General features: G+C 36.6%; 1 protein-coding gene across 20 annotated transcripts in view; it reads left to right on the top strand.

Annotated features, from left to right (window-relative positions):
• The window catches only part of LOC101735348 (MAP7 domain-containing protein 1), a 45,886-nt gene that overhangs the window by 22,485 nt on the left and 1,841 nt on the right, over positions 1–21,560 (top strand). For 4 of the 20 annotated variants that reach the window (XM_021351648.3, XM_062676051.1, XM_021351644.3 and 1 more), the window contains exons 2-9: positions 6,705–7,034; positions 7,299–7,328; positions 10,307–10,443; positions 12,166–12,365; positions 13,025–13,149; positions 14,151–14,298; positions 17,191–18,882; positions 20,884–21,255. In XM_021351648.3, coding sequence (XP_021207323.2) covers positions 6,705–7,034; positions 7,299–7,328; positions 10,307–10,443; positions 12,166–12,365; positions 13,025–13,149; positions 14,151–14,298; positions 17,191–18,882; positions 20,884–21,255 — 3,034 coding nt within the window. Of the gene's footprint in view, positions 1–6,704; positions 7,035–7,298; positions 7,329–10,306; positions 10,444–12,165; positions 12,366–13,024; positions 13,150–14,150; positions 14,299–17,190; positions 18,883–19,671; positions 21,256–21,560 lie in introns of all 20 variants that reach the window. The other 16 variants (XM_062676075.1, XM_062676072.1, XM_062676062.1 and 13 more) reach the window with 8 other exon arrangements.

The following is a 21,560-nucleotide window of genomic DNA, read 5'->3' as shown; positions in this document are numbered from 1 at the left end:
GGGACACCCTTAATGTAATGTTCTAGAGTTTGTTCTTTAATTGCTGCTTAATGCATATAATTATAACGACTTAAATCACAAAATTTATAGTTATGTTTTTTTTTTTATTGTCCTTAAAGGTAGAAGAGCAAACGACTAACCTGATAAGTATGTATCGTTACGGTCGCTTATCGATGTCAGCAATGTCAGGGCAGAGCCAAGCTGTTACCTAAAACTTAGATAGTTGGACGAGGTCACGGCCCATCAGAGTTAAGGGGTTAGTGGAGCCCATAGACATTAACAGACAGTTGGTGGTACATACCCGTGCGGGCTCACAAGCAGCCCTACCATCATTAATAATTCGTGTCGTCGCTCGGGTCGGCAGGTGCTGAATTAAATATTAAAAGCTATCTTAATTATTAACGACTTCGACGGATTCAGCACGGTTTGGTAACAGCGACACATTTGGATTGCGAAGCAGTCTGGGTTGACTAAATTCTTCTTCTTCTTCTCAGTCATACACTCCTAGCGGAGTGGTCGTGGTTACATATGTCTTAATGCTTAGTTGCGGCTTTTGAGAGACTTCTCCATCTCACTCTATTTGTGGCGGTACGTGTACATTCAGTAAAGGAACACTTCGTAGATGACTTAATCAAATCTGTCCACCTTGTGGATGATCGGTCGCGAGAGCGTTAACCGTCTACTCTTCCTTGAACCACTAAACGTTCCAATGAGCTTTCATTACGAATGATATGGCCAAACATATTAAGGATTCGCAATTGCACAATCGAAAATTAAATTGACTAAATTAAATCGTTAACTAAATTAGTGTCTCTCAAATAGCTGAAAAATGAAACCAAAACTTATATTATGGGAGAAATTAAATAAATACATCATATTTAGATTTGCTTATTAGGGTATTTTCGTATTTGTTAAGTTTTATTATAAGTTAAGTATTATATTCTTTACTGTACAAAACAAATCAGAATATTGTTGTACATTTGTAACTCGTAACTTATCATTAGTTCTGAATTTATTTATTTATTTTTATTTATTATCTTTAAAACAACGTCACGCACAAAGTCAAACAAACAAGATATTTTTTTAGTTCAATGACATTTATAGCCTAGCAACCATGCAATTTTGATCTACATTGCTTTGCCGATTGTAATTAAAAAATACTTTCTCTGTTTAAGCACACGAGCAAACGAGCACGGCTGGGTTCTCTAATATTTTAGTAACAATGGCTTATAAAGTGAAAATTGAACAATAACTTTATTAATGATTAGCTTTTTTTTTCCTACCTAAGCTGATGATAGCCTTGAGAGGCTATTTCAGCGTAACCTTAACTAGTAGGTCAGCTCACGGGGCTCAAACCTGACGACGTTGCTAACACGAACCCTGGCAAGAGCCGTGCTTCGCAGAATCTACCACCGGATCGGAAACGCGACCCACTGAGAAGATCCGGCGAGAAACTCAGTGGGCATGATTAGCAATTGTAGGAACAATCACAGGCCACTTTGAAATTATACTTAGTCTGTTTGAAGACGACACAAATAAATAATGAAACTAAAGCATTCAAAATAAATTACACTTTAACATCGAATGTAATCTAGTAATGTCGCTTGTACAGTTGTAACTTGAATCTACATCCTGGTGTTTGTAACCTTTGAGTACAGAGTACCGTTTGGCGACATTACTAAAACATAGTGCATTGCTTGTTAACGCCATGCTTGACATTAAAAAGATCTTCTGTTCAGTTGATGTTCCTTACGCGTGTATCCTTCTATACGTGTATAGAATTTTATGAAATCTATTTAACAGCAAACATATTTTTGGAACAAGCAAAAAAAACCTGTGGCAATTTGTGAATTTTAATGATTATTGCGGATTGAGGCCTTGCCATATTAACCTTGTTTAAAAATGACTATGTATTCAAAAAGCATCCATCTATTATGTGACATGAAAGCCTAATGGTAATTGCTGGTTTTAAAGAACACAGCAAAGCATGCATAAATTACGCATTTCAACAAAGATACATTCTTGATAATGTTTGTGTGACTCTATATACCTGTTTTTACTGTTGGTAGGTCATCTTGTGAATCCGCACGGGTAAATACCACCACCCCGCCTATTTCTGCCGTGAAGCAGTAATGCGTTTCGGTTTGAAGGGTGGGGCAGCCGTTGTAACTATACTGAGACCTTAGAACTTATATCTCAAGGTTGGTGGCGGCATTTACGTTGTAAATGTCTATGGGTTCCGGTAACCGCTTAACAACAGGTGGGACGAGCTCACGTCGTCCACCCACCTAAGCAATAATAAAAAATTAAAAAAATATTATTTAAACCGTAAGCACGTTAAAAAATTGCCATTTTTATTTATGTGTTTACGAAGTGAATTCTCTTAAGAAATCATTTTATTAACTAACCCAGTCCTGAGTCGATTAATAGTCGAGTCATGCGCTCCACTTGAACGCTCCCAATCGGGATGCGCCTGCGCTGCCGAGAGTTCAGCCACCCGATCATTGTGCTGCGTGTGTCGATACGTTTATGATTTAATGTGCATAATACCCATCACTACATATGTTTTTTTTTATTGCTTAGATGGATGGACGAGCTCACAGCCCACTCGGTGTTAAGTGGTTACTGGAGCCCATAGACATCTACGATGTAAATACGCCACCCACCTTGAGATATAAGTTTTAAGATCTCAAGTATAGTTACAACGACTGCCCCACCCTTCAAACCGAAACGCAATACACGGCAGAAATAGGCAGGGTGGTGATACCTACCCGCGCGGACTCACAAGAGGTCCTACCACTAGTAATGACGCAAATTATAATTTTGCGTTGTTATTCCATCACCGCGGAAGTCAATCGTGAACATTTTTTGAGTACGTATTTCATTAGAAAAATTGGTACCCGCCTGGGATTCGATCACCGGTGCATCGCTCAACATCGCTATACACTAAAACGCAAGCCGTAATCAATAATGTAGTTTATTTAATGGGAATTAGTAGTCAAGGTCACAGAACTGGTTTCTCTTGGAATTCTGATAAAACATGTTGTATTAGTACAACCGGCATATTTATTGTTGACTTTTGTTGTGAAGAAAAGTGTTCCTTTTTGTATACTACACTTGAAACTTTTACATATATTTCAGGGTGAGTGATGGCACTAACTGTTCTATGTCAATCGACTCCCGTAGCCAATAATGCAGGGGGGGCCGAGAGCTTACCCAAACAATAACGATAGTAATTTGAGTTATAATTAAAAACCCCTAGGTGTAAAGGTAAAAACTGTATTAGTAGAAGTAATATAATCTTTCACGTTTTAATTTTTATCTTTATTACAATAGCCTTAACTACTATACGTAGAACTAAGTTGTTTCTCTTAGGGTCGATTCGACCAAACAAGAGTAAATCTTATTCTTAGAATAACTCGTCAGTTAATCGAGAGTAAATCAATTTTACGTTTTACCAACTACAATTCTAAGAATAGTGGGCCTATTCGGGAATTGTTACTATACCGCCGTTTCGCACGGAATAACGGAGCTATTCCTAGAATAAAGTAATGGCGTCTGTCAGTCCAACATCTGATTTCTGTCATTTCATAAATATTTATTCTGTTTTAATTTCAAGTCAACGCAATGCACTAAATGATTATTAATAGTCTGAATGCAACGTTTAAACGAAAAAAGATAAAACCACACGACAAAACTTGACAATTCCCTCAAACAAACAAGAAATAAAAATAATACGTTTGACAGCTGGATATCTTACACAACAGCTACTTTTTCACACTAAAATACGGCAAAATCGAGTTGACGATTTGTATGCTCTTACACTATGCCGTTGAACAACAACATTTATTTGCCGGATTTTATTTTTGTTCACCATTCACTCTGCTATTCGCGTATTGTTATTCCTAGCGCAAGTATACGTGGAAAAACGACTATGAATTTACTCGAGATTAAAATCATGGAATAGGTTATTCCTCGTATAGTTACTCGAGTTTAAATTTAAGTTTGGTCGAATCCACCCTTAAAATATTATCTAGGTGTCATTTCTGTCGGAACATCAGCGAACGGATTTGTTTATGCTTTTGTTTCTGAGTTAGGAGTGGGTAATATCGGTTTTGCCGCGTATCGAATCGTATCTATATATCGAGGATCAATATCGGATATTGAATCTATATATAAGCTATCTATATCTAAGCAATAAAAAAAAAAAAAAAAAAAAAAAAAAATATATTTTCTGAATCTATATATTGATGGATGCTAGTAGATTTTCTCGATTCATGATATTTGAGATTTGAAACGATACGTTGATATAATATCGTAGTAGATATAGATTTAAGTCAACGTTATACGGTTGGTTTTCTGATATCAATTTATAATATGATCTTAAAGTAATAAAAAGAACATGAAAATAAAAATATCAAAAAAACTTTCCTTCATGCTTTTACCAGGCTTAGGACTGGCTACATTATTTTCAGTTTTTAGTATTTTGTGTCTTAATTTAAAATTACAAAATATACCAAAAGAGTGTAGATTTCAAAAGTTTAATACAAACACAAGAAATAAACTCAATTATTTGGATTCAACTAAAAATAGAAAAATGTGTACTTTAAAAATCAAACACAAAAAACTTTTAAGTATTTATAAACACTTGTCCAAAAATTCTAGTTCAAGGTCAAAGCGCGTGAAATTAAATTCAACGATGCAAATAGGCTATACTGCATTCAAGTTAGGGTCGAAATTTGAAACTTCTTTCCTTAATTGTATCCTGCCGATACGCTAAGAATAATCTACAGACATATGGACTTAAATATAAGGTTTACAATTGTATGGATAATGCCTGTTTCTGTTTCATTCATCACATGATATCCCTATCGTGCGCTCACTCACTCTGGCCGATATTAACGAATCGGTACGATATGCCGATGCGCATCACATCGAGCAATATCGTGTATCGGCTGATATCGAAATATAGATTTCGATTCACGAATCGGTCCGATATGCCGATGCGCATCACATCGAGCAATATCGTGTATCGGCTGATATCGAAATATAGATTTCGATTCACGAATCGGTCCGATATGGCGATGCGCATCACATCGAGCAATATCGTGTATCGGCTGATATCGATATATAGATTTCGTGCGGGGCGATATCGGATTCAACGATATTGCTGCGATATATAGATATTGAATCTATATACGATTTATATCACCCACTCCTATTCTGAGTACGGATGCTAACAACTAGAGATGTCAACATGAAATAATATATCTAAGACTTGACATTAATAGTATAATTACATACCCGTTTGCTTTTACTGAGCGACTAAATTTTTATTCGTTTTTTTCCTACATATTAAAATCAAATGTCTCAACTTCGTGACCGTTCGTATCTCGAAATTTGAACTAATCAATATGGAGGTTGTACTTATTCGCAGATGACGTCATGTTTACATGCCATTGAGCTTCGCCCTTGCATGCTTAGCTTAGTTTTAGAGGTTATTTTAGTTTAAAAAGAATACATGCGCAAAGGAAATATGCACATCTAAAATATGGATGGCTCCTAGAATTTTATGAAATGTGTTCAATCGTATGATGTTCGGAATCTATATACGAGTATTAAAACGTGAAACAAAAAATTTATACCTCTTTATACGAAAATTGCGCGGACGAAGGAGTATAAAATTTCCCACACTTACTTACTTAAAAAATTAGCATTCTGCACTCCTTCTCTATATTCTCTATATAGAGAAGGAGTGCAGAATGCTAATTTTTTTTGAAATAAGAATAAAAGTACATTAAATCAAGAGAAAAAAACATTACACACACTAACATGTATTTGACACTACACATGTATTTTAGACTCTTGGTTTATTGCACAGACCTTTTTTTTTTTAACGCTGGGTTATCCATTTACGGATACCCGGTCGAGAGGGGGTAATAGACCGGGTTATGTCGGACTCCGGCGCCTCCAGAGAAGAAGAGGGAGAAGAGGAAGACCAAAGTCCTCCTCTTCTTCCAATTCCTACCGGGAGACTACGCCTTGAGAAAGGCGCGCGAGGCGCCTACCACGCAGGACCCGCCCCGCAAAACCGGCTACCGACTAAACCCCATCGAGCTCCACCACTCCGACTCCACGAAACCTACGGTACCGCACAATGCGCGCCGCAGGCTCGCCGTCGCCGGTACCCGTCCTGACAATAGGACGGGATCCCATCCCCGGGAAGATCTCGTAGGACGTCGTCTCGGGAGACACACCGTGAGTGGCGCATAGGAGCTACCTTGCGCCGCCTCACCACGGAACCGAGAGCAGAGCACCGGGCGCCCCCGCACCCAGTACCCAACAGTCCCTACGGGAGATTAACGGGAGCATCGCGCCCGCGTCGCCCACCCCGCCTTTATTGCATAGACCTAGGTTTCATACTTCAGTGGTTTATTGTCAAACTTTTGTTATTACTTATAGGCTGTGGTCAAATTGAGAATGTCTATAATGTATAATGAGTCTATAATGTAATCTTGGCGAAATCTGTGATTAAAGAAGTATAATAATAGTCTTTGACAATAGAACCATAATAATGTTCAAATTTATAATTTCAATTAATTATAGTCGAATTTCGACTACTGTGGGACCATTAGTCATTCTAAATAAACAAATTATACGTATGTACTTACATTTAGAGTTACATTGTATTTTGTAATTTTCAGGGAAACGGCAGTCTCAACATCAACAGTCTGCAAAGTCTTCCCGATCGCCGTCTCCCGAATCAGTCACTCCATCTGCAAGCAATGAAGTATTCCAACCGATTCAGAGGACGCCAACCCCCAATCGAGTCGGACCTCCACCTTCCCCTCCAGTTCCCACCCAGCCAATTGTCCCGGTGGCTCCGGAACCTTCGGGACCCTTACCGTTAATGCCTTGTCTTGTCTGCGGACGTACTTTTGTGCCACAGTCTCTAGCTAAGCACGTCAAGATTTGCGAGAAGATGACTATTAAAAAACGGAAGACTTTTGATTCCTCAAGACAGAGACGAGAAGGTAATTATTTAAATTATATTAAAATATATTATCACAATTTATTATAAGTAGCTATCTATATATTTAGTAGAACTCTTGTTTGTATGTATTGATTTTTTTTGTCAAATTATTTTCATATAGATTCGATAGCAGTAGAACAAAAAGATGAATTTAAAAAATAATCATAATAATAATTCGAATGTACTGTTTGAATATTATATTTATGTTGTTTAGATCTGCATGATTTATGTGTTTAATTTTTATTTTTATTTTGTGGGTAATAAGGGCTAATGGCAGCCGTCGGTCTTAATACCGGTGAGTGGGTGCATGTTTACATCCTCGATACTAACGTTCAAGCACGTTTACGGCCGCTTGCTATTTCGCTCGACGACCGCTGTACAGTGTACACAATGGTTACAACAACGCTGGTTTATGTGTATCGTAAATCGTACGCTTGCCGTATTAGAAACACTGAGCTGTTAACTGAGCAATTGACTTTTTCCATTTCACAATGGCCCGTGAATGGATTCGTAAAACGTCCGTGAACTTAATGTCCCGCAAACCACACACGCGAGTCTATAAAAAGAAAGACAATAAATAACACAATTATCTATACGTGAAGCCAAAAACTCTGTACCCCTTTTTACGAAAATTGCGCGGACGAAGAAGTACAAAATTTCCCATACTTATAGTTATATAGAGAAGGAGTGCAGAATGCTATATTTTTTTTATTATGCTTAAAAAATTCATTAAATAAATTAAAAAACATTACACACACTACCATGTATTTGACACACACTCGCATATAAACTCTTTTGTTTTGTTAAATTGAGAATAGATTAATATTGTTTATCTTTAATATTATTTGTCTATAGTATATATATATATATATATATATATATATATATATATTTAGTGTAAATCTGTGGTTATAGAAATATAGTCTTTGACAATAGAACCGTAATGCTTAAACTATTAATTTCAATTAATTATAGTCGAATTTCGACTACTGGGGGACCTAGTAGACTAGTATTTTTAGAACAACAAACATTTTTTTAAGTAATAAATACGGAAATACATGAACATCTGTCATGTGGTATTACAAACAGCTGTTCGCCTGAAAAATCTATTTTAGTACTAATAAAGTCAACTACAAAGCATTTCGTAGAGCGGTTGTAAAGAAACCACTCTCCAAGAGGTGTCTTGGAGATTTTATTTCAATTATAAAAAGATATCGATCTTATTTTGTATTTTATAAATGTAAAAACTAAAAAAAATACAAACTCTCTACGCTCGAAATAAAATCGTTTAAATAAATAGAAAAAATCCCGCGAACATAAATGCAATTGTATGGCTGTAATAGTAGTGTGCTGTTTGTAAATAATACAATTGAAAATTCGACCTCATGAGTCAAGGTGGGTGGGGCGGCATTTACGTTATAATGTCTATAGACTCCGGTACCCACTTAGCCGTGTGCAAATTTAACTATCCAATAAAATAAAATAAATTGTATTATAGTTAATCGTGATCTTATAAAAATACCTAAAATTCACACTTCGCAAATTATTAGAAACGTTGCCTTAAGTGCATAATTACAGTACAGTAACGGTTTTTATATACCGGTATAAATACCCGTTTGCATCATATATAAGAAGAAACGTTCGATGTGTTTTTTGTGTCTACAGTATGCTGTGTGTGTGTGTGCAATATGCATACCACAAAATTCATAAGTTGACCAGACATTTTACCTTGTATGTAATGTTGTTAACTCTGTAATCACTCATAGATACATGTAAACAAAAACATGTTTCAAACTAAATGAATCATGCTAAAAATAATTTTCATTCATATTTAAATTTTATTGTGTAATGACGACAATAGGACAGAACTGGTTGAAACTAACGAGGTTCTTATTTACATATTTTTTCCTAACAAATAGCTTTTATAATATTTAGCAACGCGCGCCCACTGTCGTCGGTTCTTAAACCCTTGCCCTCGAAATCATTATGCTGATGATTTTTAAACAAAGTCACATGTGCCCGTGATATCAATCGAAAAAATCACCGTAGGCCGTTTGGATTGGTTAAAAAAGAATTTTACGGAAATACCGCCCGTTTCTGTAACCGTAGCAAATTTACGAAAAAGCTCACAAGATTTTACACAAGAAGCTTGATTCAAATCGATTGAATAGTTTTCTAACGGTGTCGAAACAACCAACAACCAAACGCGACTTGCTACATATTTAAAATTAGGTACACCTAAACACCGCTTCGGAAACATGCTATTGGGCTTTCTAATAGAGCTATATCGTAAAGATATGAAGTAATTCGTCAAAGGTAATTGCGATTTTAGAAATATGAGGTCACTTATCTTGGGGAACGTCTTATAGAAGTACCGATTTTAGGCAAACGCTTTAGTGCTTTACAACGAAGAGTTAGTAAATGTGCGCGTAGGTACAATCTTACAACATTGGTTCAATGTTTTCCAAAACTGTAGGCACGTAAGTCCGAAGACTTCATTAATGCACAACAATTGCGCTAAAACGGTTCCCATTTACGAAGTAAATAGATTGAGTCTGCGACAAATTTTGTAGCCGTAACAGTTTTTTTTTTAATAAGAGCTACAGGTATCACCGAAAAAAACAAAGATTGGAGCGATTAAAGATTAGGAAACATCAACTTCTATTCATTTAACTAAACATCCATGATTCTAAATAAGTCTTGGTGAATGATTGGCCTGTCGTGTTGCGTGCTGTCAGTTTCTCGTATTACTAAATATATTCATACGTTTTTTCGTCACGCTTTGTTAGAACTAAAACAATTAAAACTAATGAACCTTTAAATGAAATAACTCCTACCGATTAATTGTCTCGGCATGATAACAAACCTGTAATCCAACACAGTTGTTAAGCGCACGTCAAATCCACTAATAAGAATTCACTTGATCTTAATAGTATATATTTGACATTTTTACGCAAAACTACAGAAATATCATTAATGAATCGTAGTACTTGATGGAAATTAAAAAAAGTAGACGGAAAATACCACCCTGCCTATTTCTACAGTTGAAGGGACAGCCGTTGTACTGTAAAACAGAGGCTTTAGAACTTATGTCTCGAGATAGGTATCTATGGGTTCCGGCAACTACTGAATACCAGATAGGCCGTGAGCTCGTTCACCCACCTAAGAAATAAAAAATAAAAATAAAATACACAATATGAAGAATTAGATGAAATAAAAAAACGTATGGCAAATCCTAACACCGGCTTGATATTTATTTGCAATTCATTCCAGGTACAGATTTAGAACAATACTTGCCAAAGAACTTCGGTCTTCCAGAAAACAGTCCATTCCTCGAGAAGAGTCCCCCGCCCACTGCCAAACCCACATTGAAACCTAAACCGCAATCGGTCCGCAGTGCCATAACAAAGGTAATGGTTAAAAAGTAAATAGTAGCGGAGATTAACTGACTCCGTGGCGCAGTGGCTAGCGCCCCTGACTGCTGTGCCGAGGGTCGTATGTTCGAATCCCGCATCGGGCATACATTCCTGTGATGAATAAGTTTGTTTGCTCTTTGTCTGGATGTTTGTTACCTATATACATATATAGGTATGTCGACGTATACAAGTACCTATCAGTAAATAACTATAGAAGTTACAATATTATACAGAATCCTATTTCAGGGTTAGATGACCGTGTGTGATAAAAAAAGATACCAAAAACGCTGTTAGATTTTCACTATAAAAACATGCCTTTTAAACCTAATTAAAAAAATAGTTTTAAATAATACAACCTATCATTCGTTTGAATGCTAATGTTAGAGAAATGTGTTTTTCTTTTTTTTTCAAAGGACATAGGTACCTAAAGTTTTTGTGGACAATCATAGTTTATTCAATCGAAATTGTGCATTCTTTTTAGTTCACCATGTTTTCGTCATAAGATATGAAGCTGTCGTGTCTCATGCAAATGATTGCCCACACACTTGAACATTGGAAAACGCTTGTCATGTTAATTTGTTCACGCTCCACAGACGTGCCCATGTCCGCTCATAAACATATTGTGAAAATTTACCATAGGAAAAAAACTGAATATTTAAATACGTCTTCTTCTTTCTTCGGTTTCCTCAATACTGAGGGTCGTGACCACCTCCTCGCAACAAGAGCTTATTACGGACCATTCCACGCCATTTGCCTCTATCTGCCGCCGAGTGTAGAGCATCGTAAACTGTGGTGTCGAGAGTAGTGCGTATCTGGTCAGTCCAACGTGTCGGGCCTCTTCTCCTCCTCCTTCAGTCGATCGCTCATTGCTGAGCATCGTGATGCGCCCGCCTGTGACCTTTTTTTGTAATTTTTAGCCACTTATGTCGGTCAGTGGTACAGTGAAGTGCGTGGCTCGGTCTCATGTCCAGATACTCAGACACTTGGTCACTCCATCTTTTTAAATACGTAGTTGAAAGAAAAATCTTAATTACTGTTTTCTTGTCAAATCCTATTTATTTAATACATGGTTTGCATAATAGAACACAAGAATGCATCGTCCGCGCGTTTGGAATAGCATAAGCAATCAGCGAATAGGTAGGGGGAAAAAACGTCATTACATTAAAGTGCACATCGCTGCTTTTATCACTAACCGTCGACCTAGGAGGAGCCTATTTACACAGCACAAGTGTATATGTTTTTTTTATTGTTTAAATGGGTGGACGAGCTCACGGCCTACCTGGTGTTAAGTGGTTACTGGAGCCCATAGACATCCACAACGTAAATGCGCCACCCACCTTGAGATATAAGTTCTAAGGTCTCAAGTATAGTTACAGCGGCTGCCCCACCCTTCATACCGAAACGCATTACTGCTTCACGGCAGAAATAGGCAAGGTGGTGGTACCTACCCGTGCGGACTCACAAGAAGTCCTACCATCAGTAATTATGCAAATTATAATTTTGCGGGTTTTCTTTTTATTACATAATGTTATTCCTTCACCGTGGAAGTCAATCGTGAACGTTTCATAAGTACGTATTTCATTACAAAAATTGGTATGTACACGCCGGCGGGATTCGAACACCGGTGTATCGCTCGATACCAATGCACCGGACGTCTTATCCTTTAGGCAGCGACGACTTCGAATATACATAAATAGTTTAGATTTTCGTTTTCAGCCAATGGCAGAACTGCAGAAGTGTCCGCACTGCGGCCGAGCGTTCGGCGTTCGTGCTTTCGAGAGGCACGTGGAGTGGTGCGCGGACAAGGCCAAGATCTTGCCGGCCGCGCCCGCACACCCGCCGCCGCACATCGCCGACGCCAAGCAGAGACTGAACGCGCGAACACAGTACAAAGCACCCCTGGCTCGAGGTAGAAAGTGAGTATAACCTCTTTAACTCGAAAATATAACTAATTGTCTCCCGGTAGTCGAAAGTCGACTAAAATTAATTGAAATTATAGGTTTGTACTCTATTATACTTCTATGATCACAGATTTCGCCAAGACTACATACACTTTAGACAAATATTAAAAAAGACAAACAATATTTAATCTATTCTCAATTTGACCACAGACTATATGCAATAAGAAATATTTGACCATAAACAAATAGTATGCACGCGTGAGTGTGTCAAATACATGGTAGTGTGTATGATATTTTTATTTATTGATTTAATGTATTTTTTATGCATAATTTAAAAATAATAACATTCTGCATTCCTTCTCTATATTCTCTATAAGCGTGGGAAATTTCATACTCCTCCATCCGCGCAATTTTCGTAAAAAGGAATACAAAGTTTTTGCTTCACGTATTAATATGTAGATTCTGTTACGTCCTCCTTGATGCACCCGCCTGTGAACTTTTTTTTGTGATTTATAACTACTTATGTCGGTTAGCGGCACAGTGAAGTGCGTGGCTCAATCTCGTGTGCAGATGCTCGGACACTTGGTAACTCCTATCTTTTTTTGGCTCCGACCTCTAGTACGTAAGGAACTATAATTAACAATATAAGTTACAAATTATAATTCGTTTTTCAGAACGTCTCAGTCACGTGACAAATCGTCGAACAGTCGTTCAACGTCTGTAGATTCGTCTCGAGGAGTCTCTCCGCCGCCTCCGCGTGACTGCGGCGACTATGGTGCTGCTAGATCAAGAGCCTCTGGTAATATACACATTCTAAGCTACAAGTATAGATTTAAATCGTTTTAACGATATTTTGAGACTTGCAACACTATTGCATCCTCGCCATTTAACCGGAGATGCTTGACTGCTTGATGGTGATATGCAGACACCATTTCCTCTCCTCAATATTGGTTTAAAGAACATGTACTTAAGTCCTGTGTGACGATGGCAGGGCAGATTTGGAACTCGCACGAATTGATATCATCATCTTACTCTTTACCGGATAGAACACTCGTTACGAATGACCTCATGTCCTAAGATAGGCAGTGGTAGTTCTTTTTTTAATCCCCTTGTAATTAGACGAGTATGTGACGAGTTTAATGCCAGAGGTACGGCCAAGCCGCTGTGTACCGCATTTGATCCTAATTTATTGTAATTACTTTGTAGTAGGTATACTAAATTTAAACTGACAACACTGATATAATATGTTATTTTCAGTTGTAAAAAAGATGATTTGATTGGAATGTGGTAAGAAAAGTAATGCTGTCATTAGTAAAAATTAGGACAACAAGAAATTAGCCAGTGCATTAATTACTATACTAATATCTAAAATTACTAATGATGTTTCAGTGGTGCCTCGTTCTGATATTGCTACGCTTTTTTTTTTTTTTTCCTACCTAATCTGATAGCCTTGAGAGGCTATTTCAGTGTAACCGTGGCTAGTAGGTGAGCTCACGGGGCTCAAACCTGACGACGTTGCTAACACGAACCCTAGCAAGAGCCGTGCTTCGAAGAATCTACCACCGGATCGGAAACGCAACCCACTGAGAAGATCCGGCGAGAAACTCAGTGGGCTGTGTCTGAGAGTTAGTGGATCGGGAGGATCCGAGATGACGTGTTTTGGGCGACTTCGACTGCTTTCCATTCTGTCCGCAGGATCGGGAATGTAGTTACCGGCGGCCACGATGAGAGGGTTCTCGTGTCGTGCCGCTTTATCGAAGTGGGAGCTACGCAACATGTATGTGTATCAATTAATTTCAGAGTCGGCGTCCAGCAACGATTGCCACGAAGACGCGGCGCCTCACGTGCCGGTGATCAGGACGTCGCGCGGCTCGCGGACCAGCTCGTCGGGCGACGCCGGCGTAAGGGCGCGGCAGGCGAGACTCGCCCGCGACATCACTAGCTCCAGGTACGGCTCCACTATATACTTCTTTATGTTCATTGTGTTGCTCTTATAATAAACTATAGTAGAATTATTTTGTCCGTGCAGTTTGGGTCATACATAATCGGAGCGGTGAAGCGAGTATTTCGCTCTCCCTTCCACTCACGAGCCTTATGGACGGGCATAGTGATGCGCATTATTGTTGTCGATAAGCGTTATCGATAGTGTATTTAGTTTTGTCATTTTGTGGGTCAGTGATAAAACTGAAAGAAAAAATCACTAATCGAACACTTACACCACATATCGCCCGCAGCAAGTTAACGAGAACGGCAGAAATTAACACTATGTAACTTTTCGGGATTTATTCTTATTTCAGTGAAAAATTTTAACACATTGTTGATAACAACACGTGCAAATATTATTTTGAATAAATTCTGCCGTTTTGTTACAAAACAAAGGAGTAGCCATTGTGTCACTAAAGAAATTCAGAGAACGAATGCATAAAAACACATTTCTCTTCGATATAATGTACTATAGTTTGCAGGTAAGTACAAATGACTCACAACATAACAATGTCTCACCACCCTTCGTATACAACCCCGCCGCCATGTAACCTGCCTTCGATGACTCATTTGTTTTTATCGATAATGGCGTTGCGCCCGCGTAACATGCTCACCGCCCTAGTCGGGCTATGTTTTATGACCCAAACTGCACGGACAAAATAATTCTACTATAGCGACCCGCCCTCGCTTCGCTTCCGAAACTGTAATTTATTATTGATTTCTCCACTATTTAATGGATGTTATTATATATATCGACGCTTGAAAGGCAAACGTGACTAAGCGACAATAACTGCTTTATACATAAATGATTGGCAATAACCATATTCGATGCGAAAAAAGTATATATTTCTAGGTCTATTAAAATCATTTCAATCCTACAGCTAGATTCGTTAAAATAGATTTTTTTTCAGGTATTTCAACTTTAAATTAGTCTACTGTAAAGTTCACGCATTGTCGCTTAGTCACGTTTGCCTTTCAAGCGTCGATATAAACCTTCCTCTTCAATCACTCTATCTATTTAAAAAAACTCGCATCAAAATCCGTTGCGTAGTTTTAAAGATTTAAGCATACATAGGGATATAGGGACAGGGAAAGCGACCTTGTTTTATACTATGTAGTGAATAGCCGTACTCGCCCGCTGCGCTGGGTATTTAAAATTAACATTATTTTTTATTGTCATTATTATTAGGGAGTCCAACACTAATATAAATATTAGCCTATCCATTAAGTACATGTATTTTCTACATGGATACCAAGTTTCAAGTCAATGGGATGCATGGTTCAGTAGTTATAGATTGATACGTCACCTGTGCGTGTATGTGTGTGTTTTGTAGTTTCTTCGGTTTTCGCGACTATCAGTAAAAATTATTGAAGTGAAACTTCTTTAGGCACGTTGACAGTAAAATTTAATTCGCGACAGATTCGTTACGGCTAGAGAGAAAAGATACACTTTAGGAAGAGCGAGAGTGAGAAAATAGACAAAATATCTCGTGTACCACTTGACCCTGGAGAGAGGGAAAAGACAAAGCATTTCCTATTTATAAGAGAAATTAGGTTGAAGGATGAAAAATGAAGAAAACCACAATGCTACACACCGCAAAAGAAGTTTCACTTCTTTCACGCGCACCCTTTTATTATAGTAGTTATTGTTGTGCATTATACTATAAAAAACAACAAAGCATGTGGTGCAATTTTCCGCTTTTTAAATTCAGTTTATGACGTCTAAGGCGTTTCTCGGTGACATTAGAATATTTTATCGTAGTTATGATATTCTAAAAAAAAAATCTTAACATTTACGTTTCTTTGCACACAGAAAAAAGTAGGCTTCGTTAAACAAGAACATTGTAATTGATACTTTTGATTATGTATGTAGTCTTTTTTTATTTTAATATTCTAAAAAAAAAAATATTTTGTAAAGTCTATTTCAATGTGATATGCGGACTTTGCGAATCTATGGTATCTGTGTAGCTGTAATTCGTTGGAATTATGTAGATTAATTTAATTTATTTTCTACTTCAATATCGATGTTATATAAATGTTGAGTATTACATTAAAGGTTAACTGGTTCCATCAAAAACTGTAAGAATTCCGGAACGAATTGGAGATAAAAACAGCGGGTCAATATTATATCCTGTTAAAAACTTCAACCACAAATTCTTAATGAATTAAAAAGAAACCCTATTTTCTCATTAGTGGTAGTTAACACGTTGACTACAAGACTGTATGAGGTATTTTTAGCCAGAGCGTATGAGGTCTTTTCGAGGCAAGATTGGACTTGTTTACCGTATAATAATACCTGATAGGCCTCAAAAATGTTTTCGAATATACCCATACTTATAGGAATATGCACTTGCCGCCTTACGCACCAAGCAAGTTTTGTCTGCGGCATCAGGAATAGTCGCATGTGGGGCTTTTAAGTCGTATAACTCAGTCAACGTGTCAATAGTTAATAGGTCAATATTGTTTAAGTAATGTTCTGTTAATGATATTGTCTGCAGCATCTATTGAATAAGACTATAGGTTTGTTTGTTTGTTCCTGATTTGTATGTCTGTGCATCGTTTGATAGATTTAGTTTTAACTTTTACTGTTGTTTATAGTTTAGACAAGGTGTTTCGTAAAGTAATCTAAAATGCGAGCTATAGGGCGAGATGATTGAACAAATTGAAGTATTTTACATAATTAGCAGTAGCGAAACGTAGCCTGGATTTACTAGTAACTTATTTATTAGCAAATAAGGGGAAAGGAAGGTGTTTTCGGAAAATTAAACTGAATCATATCATTCATTTTTATCATTCCTATCTCCTTATTTGTAAACATACATCACAGCACTAAGATCCTCCCTTTCCCCTTCCGTAGAAACGAACAAGATCCTAGCCCTTCTCCTATAACTTCGAATAAAGAAACAGTATGTGAAAAACATCCTGTACAAAATAAATTAAGAAGCAAATTGACAACAAAACGTCAACAACAGTTGCAAAAACTTGAAGAAATCGGCAATAGATACAACGAAAGGACTCAAAAACAGCAGAATAACGTAAAAGCCATTAACGAAAAACCTGACAAAAGCTTAATTCCTAAACCTAAACATGTGACTGTGAAAAAAGAAAATAAGACAGAGCTCTCTAAATTAGACAATAAAAATGTAAAAGACAAAGATGAAGAAAATATTATAGATTCTTTGAATCCAAATAACACTAAACAAACTACTCCGGTCAACAAAACATCTATTAAGATGTCAAACAAAGAAAAGAAAAAGATTGACGAAAATAAGAAGAAGCTGAATGTTAATGAAAAGAAAAAAAGACAATCTATGAAAGAAAGTAGCATGAGTCTGGATAGCCTTGAAGAAACTCCACTGCCTAGTTCGAATAGTAAAAAACAACAATCAGTTGGAATAAATACCGAGCTTTTATGTGTTCCATGTGTGATACACGATGCCCCAGATGAATCCAAAAATTACAATACTCAAAGTAAATTCCTTCCGAAGAAAAGTTGTAACAATAGTGTTGTTTCCGATGTGCAAGTGGAAATGCTATATGAAAACCCTGTAATGATGCATAAGATTAAAACAAAGAAAGCGTCAAAAGAGCTACCAGCTGCCATTCATAATATAGCCAATTCGACAGAAGATAAAAGTTTTCATGACAGCACTGATTCTATAGTAAATTTAGAACCTATGGAACCTTTGAATAACGATAACATAATTTTAGATAGTAGTAATAACGACAATGTATCGGTTATCGATGAGAAATATGAAAACGAAGTATGCAAAGATGGTGACGAAAAGGTAAATTATAATTTATGTGTTGATAACATTGAAGAAAACTATACTCTCGATCTAAGCGATGAGGATGAAGAAGACGGTAATCTTGAAAGACGCCACGGCAGCGGCGAAACTTACACAAAATTTACTGAAAATCCTGCCGATTTAGAAGAATTTATGAATATCACTGACAAAATGCTGGCAACGCAAACTTCAAACGTTGAAATAGAAAACCAAATTTATGATCTTTCAACTCCGCAAACGAATTCCATAGAAGCTCTTAACAATTCTACCGAGAACCTTGAAAACCCAATTTCGGAAGATCGTCACGAATTTTCAGAAACCTTCGATGAATTGAAAAAAAATTTTAAAATGCTACTAGATGGGGCCGGTGATAACATCCAAAACGTTATAAATAAAGACCTACAACTAAAACAGGAAGCGGAAAAGAAAGTATGTGACATGGAACACATTATTGTTTACGAACTAAATAACGCGAGTCGTCAATCAACTAAAGATAAAGAACATCGAGAAAAAAAAAAACCGAAGCTCTCTCTGCCAGATATAACGCAGAACAACAAAACTACAAGAATCTCTGGCAACAAGAAGAGAATGCAGAAAATATGCGCTCATTCGAATAAGAACAAAATGTTTGCAGATCAAACACGAAGCAATAAAGAATATCAAACATTCATTATCAAAAAAAACAATGACGATAACAGCGATGGCCAGTCCGTTTCTTCAGAGGCTCCTCCACTAAAATTGCCTAGAATAGAAAATAAGAGGTTAGAAGGTAGAGAATTGAATGGTCACATTTAGCATAATCTTCGTCATTAAATAATTTTCATTTAAATAGACATTGGGCTTGTTATATGCTTTTATTGGTTAAGGACAATTTCGGCGTTGTGTTACTAATAAAGATAGGTCAATAGGAAAAATAGGTTGTTTTCAAAAAAACATGTTTTAGAGTACCTATGCCAATAACTGATGCTGGCAACAACGGATTCTCTGATAAACCAAATAAAAACGAGTGATACAACGAGCACTACTCACGCAAGTGCTGGCGGGGCGTTATCACACGCAAACTAACAGTTTAGAGCTATTAGGCTATTTAGTAGTAGGTTCGTTATCCTTCGCGCCCGATATCAAGAAGAGTAAGACAATGAACCACCACCCAAATATGTGCTAGTGTTTTTGTAGTTTTTTTTTTTAATTTCGGTATATTTTTATTTATTTACTTTGTAATAGCCTTTTTTAAACAATTATTTTCATTAAACGTAAGGTATGAAAAAATGTATAATTTAACGCAAATATGTATTTAAAACACTTGGATGTCATATCGGCACGATAGCTTATAAACAACTTCAATGGTGGTATAATTTATCACGTCACGTCTATAGTTGCCATCTAAGATGTCAAGAGTTGAAGTTTCTGCGATAACAGCATGTTGCTGTGTTGAAAACTAATGACAATACTTGGCGAGATTTTATACTCTTAAAGAGGGTGAAGTTCTCGGTCATAATATTGTGTTTATTAATGTTGTAATATGATGTAGTTTTGATATTTTTTTACAGGCTTGACGATGGCTATGATCCATTCGAATCAGCCGCTAGGCAAATGAAAGAACTCATGTCATCGGAGTCCAATATTCCTAAAAAAACTCAACACTCTACGAAAGCCTTAAGCAGAACTCTTCCAGCACTATGTAGCACTAAGGAAAAATCCCCTCCTATCTACCTTCGCTCTGATAATTCAAAAATGATCAAAGATACACTAAATAAAACATACCAAAAGACCCCAACTCTGCAAAGAATGAAATCTTTCGGGAGCACAAATAATGAAAACCACAATCATAACAATAATTTTAGTGGTAGGTGCAATTCTTTTAGGATAACAAGAAATGAGAAAAAGTCTAATCCAAAATTAAACACTACATTTACTAAATCAAGCAAAGAAAACATTAATGTGCCTGATAAAATTACATTCAATCGCAATAGTAACTTAAATAGGTCATTTTCCAGTTATACAGCTTCTAGTTACAGTACACCGAAATGCAAAGATAAAATGCCAAAAATTGCAACTTCGATGTACCATAGTTTTCAGAGGTCCACTTTAAAACAACCACTTAAACTTGATAGAATAAATAAAAATGACGATAAAAAAGAACTTGTTAATCTCGACGCAATACTAACGGACGATAATTCATCTATGACGGACAGTAATTATATTGATCCAAGACTCATAAATGAAAATGATAATTTACCAATTAACGTTAATACAATTCTCGATAATCCAGATTTAGTTTGTAGTATGGATTCCTTATTGACAACTGAAAACCTACCAGCTAAATTTGAATCTTTTAGTAATAATGTCCTTAATAATAATAAGCTTAATGGTATCGCGAAGTCCGATAATAAAATTGAAAAAGGAGAGACAAATAATAATAGTTATGATACAAAAGTTGCTCCTATAATTGACGATCTGAGTTCACAGTATGAGAAATTAATGTCTTCATTAGAACATAGTATAGCGTCTAAAACTTCAATTAGGGACGACGATTCCTTATGTGAAGAATTTGATCTCGAAGAATTTATAAGTTCTTTTGATGAGGAAATTCATAGACACAAAATAGAAAACAAACGCACTTGTAGTTCCACTACGAGAGTAGTTAAACAGTCTGAATATTCAAATAGTAACAAAACTTCAGAATTTAATAGTAATGATTCTTCTCCAAAACTCTCGAACGGTATGATACCGGTTAACAAATCTATGTCTCTTAATTTTAGCAGTAGCAATATGATGAGCGAAAACCTTTTCCCATCCTCTGTGAAACGTTCCACTTCCCTCCTGGATTCCATACAAAAGAAAACTGGTAAATTAGATGCTACGAAAAGTCGAATCAAGACTGATCAACTCGAACAAGATCTGATGCAGTCTCTTAAGGACTTCGATAAATTTTATGAATTCGAAAAGAATGAAAAACCCAAGCAATTCGCTAAAGAAGTTAAGCCCAGCCCACATTTGAATCAAAAAATCGAAAAAAGGGATCATCGTAATAAGTTCGAACGTAAAACCAAAAAGATGGATGTAGTGACCAATGGTAATTACTCTTCAAATGGGAAGACCAGCAACGACTCGGCATATAGCAGGTTAGTCAGGTAATTTTTATGTCTATTACTCTCTTTTTTATGTTTAGACAAAACATTAACTTTTTCTACTAAAATTGTTAGCCTAGTCAGAGAAGCATATAATATTAAACAATAATATAAAAAGCGATCACAACTCAAGATGTCTTAAGTAGGTGGGTAATCAAGTAAACCAGAGTAATATAAATAGCTCGTTTATTTAGCCCATAATAACGTTATTTCTAATGAAGTTGTCCATTCGTAATGAATTTACGCAATAAAACATTTGAAATCTTGATTTAGATTTTCTGATAATAGATTTTTAATTCATGTCGGCC

Source organism: Bombyx mori, chromosome 3 (assembly GCF_030269925.1).
Source record: "Bombyx mori chromosome 3, ASM3026992v2".
Lineage (NCBI taxonomy): Eukaryota > Metazoa > Arthropoda > Insecta > Lepidoptera > Bombycidae > Bombyx > Bombyx mori.
The sequence above is the reverse complement of the archived record's forward strand: the minus strand, read 5'-3'. Positions and strand labels throughout refer to the sequence as shown.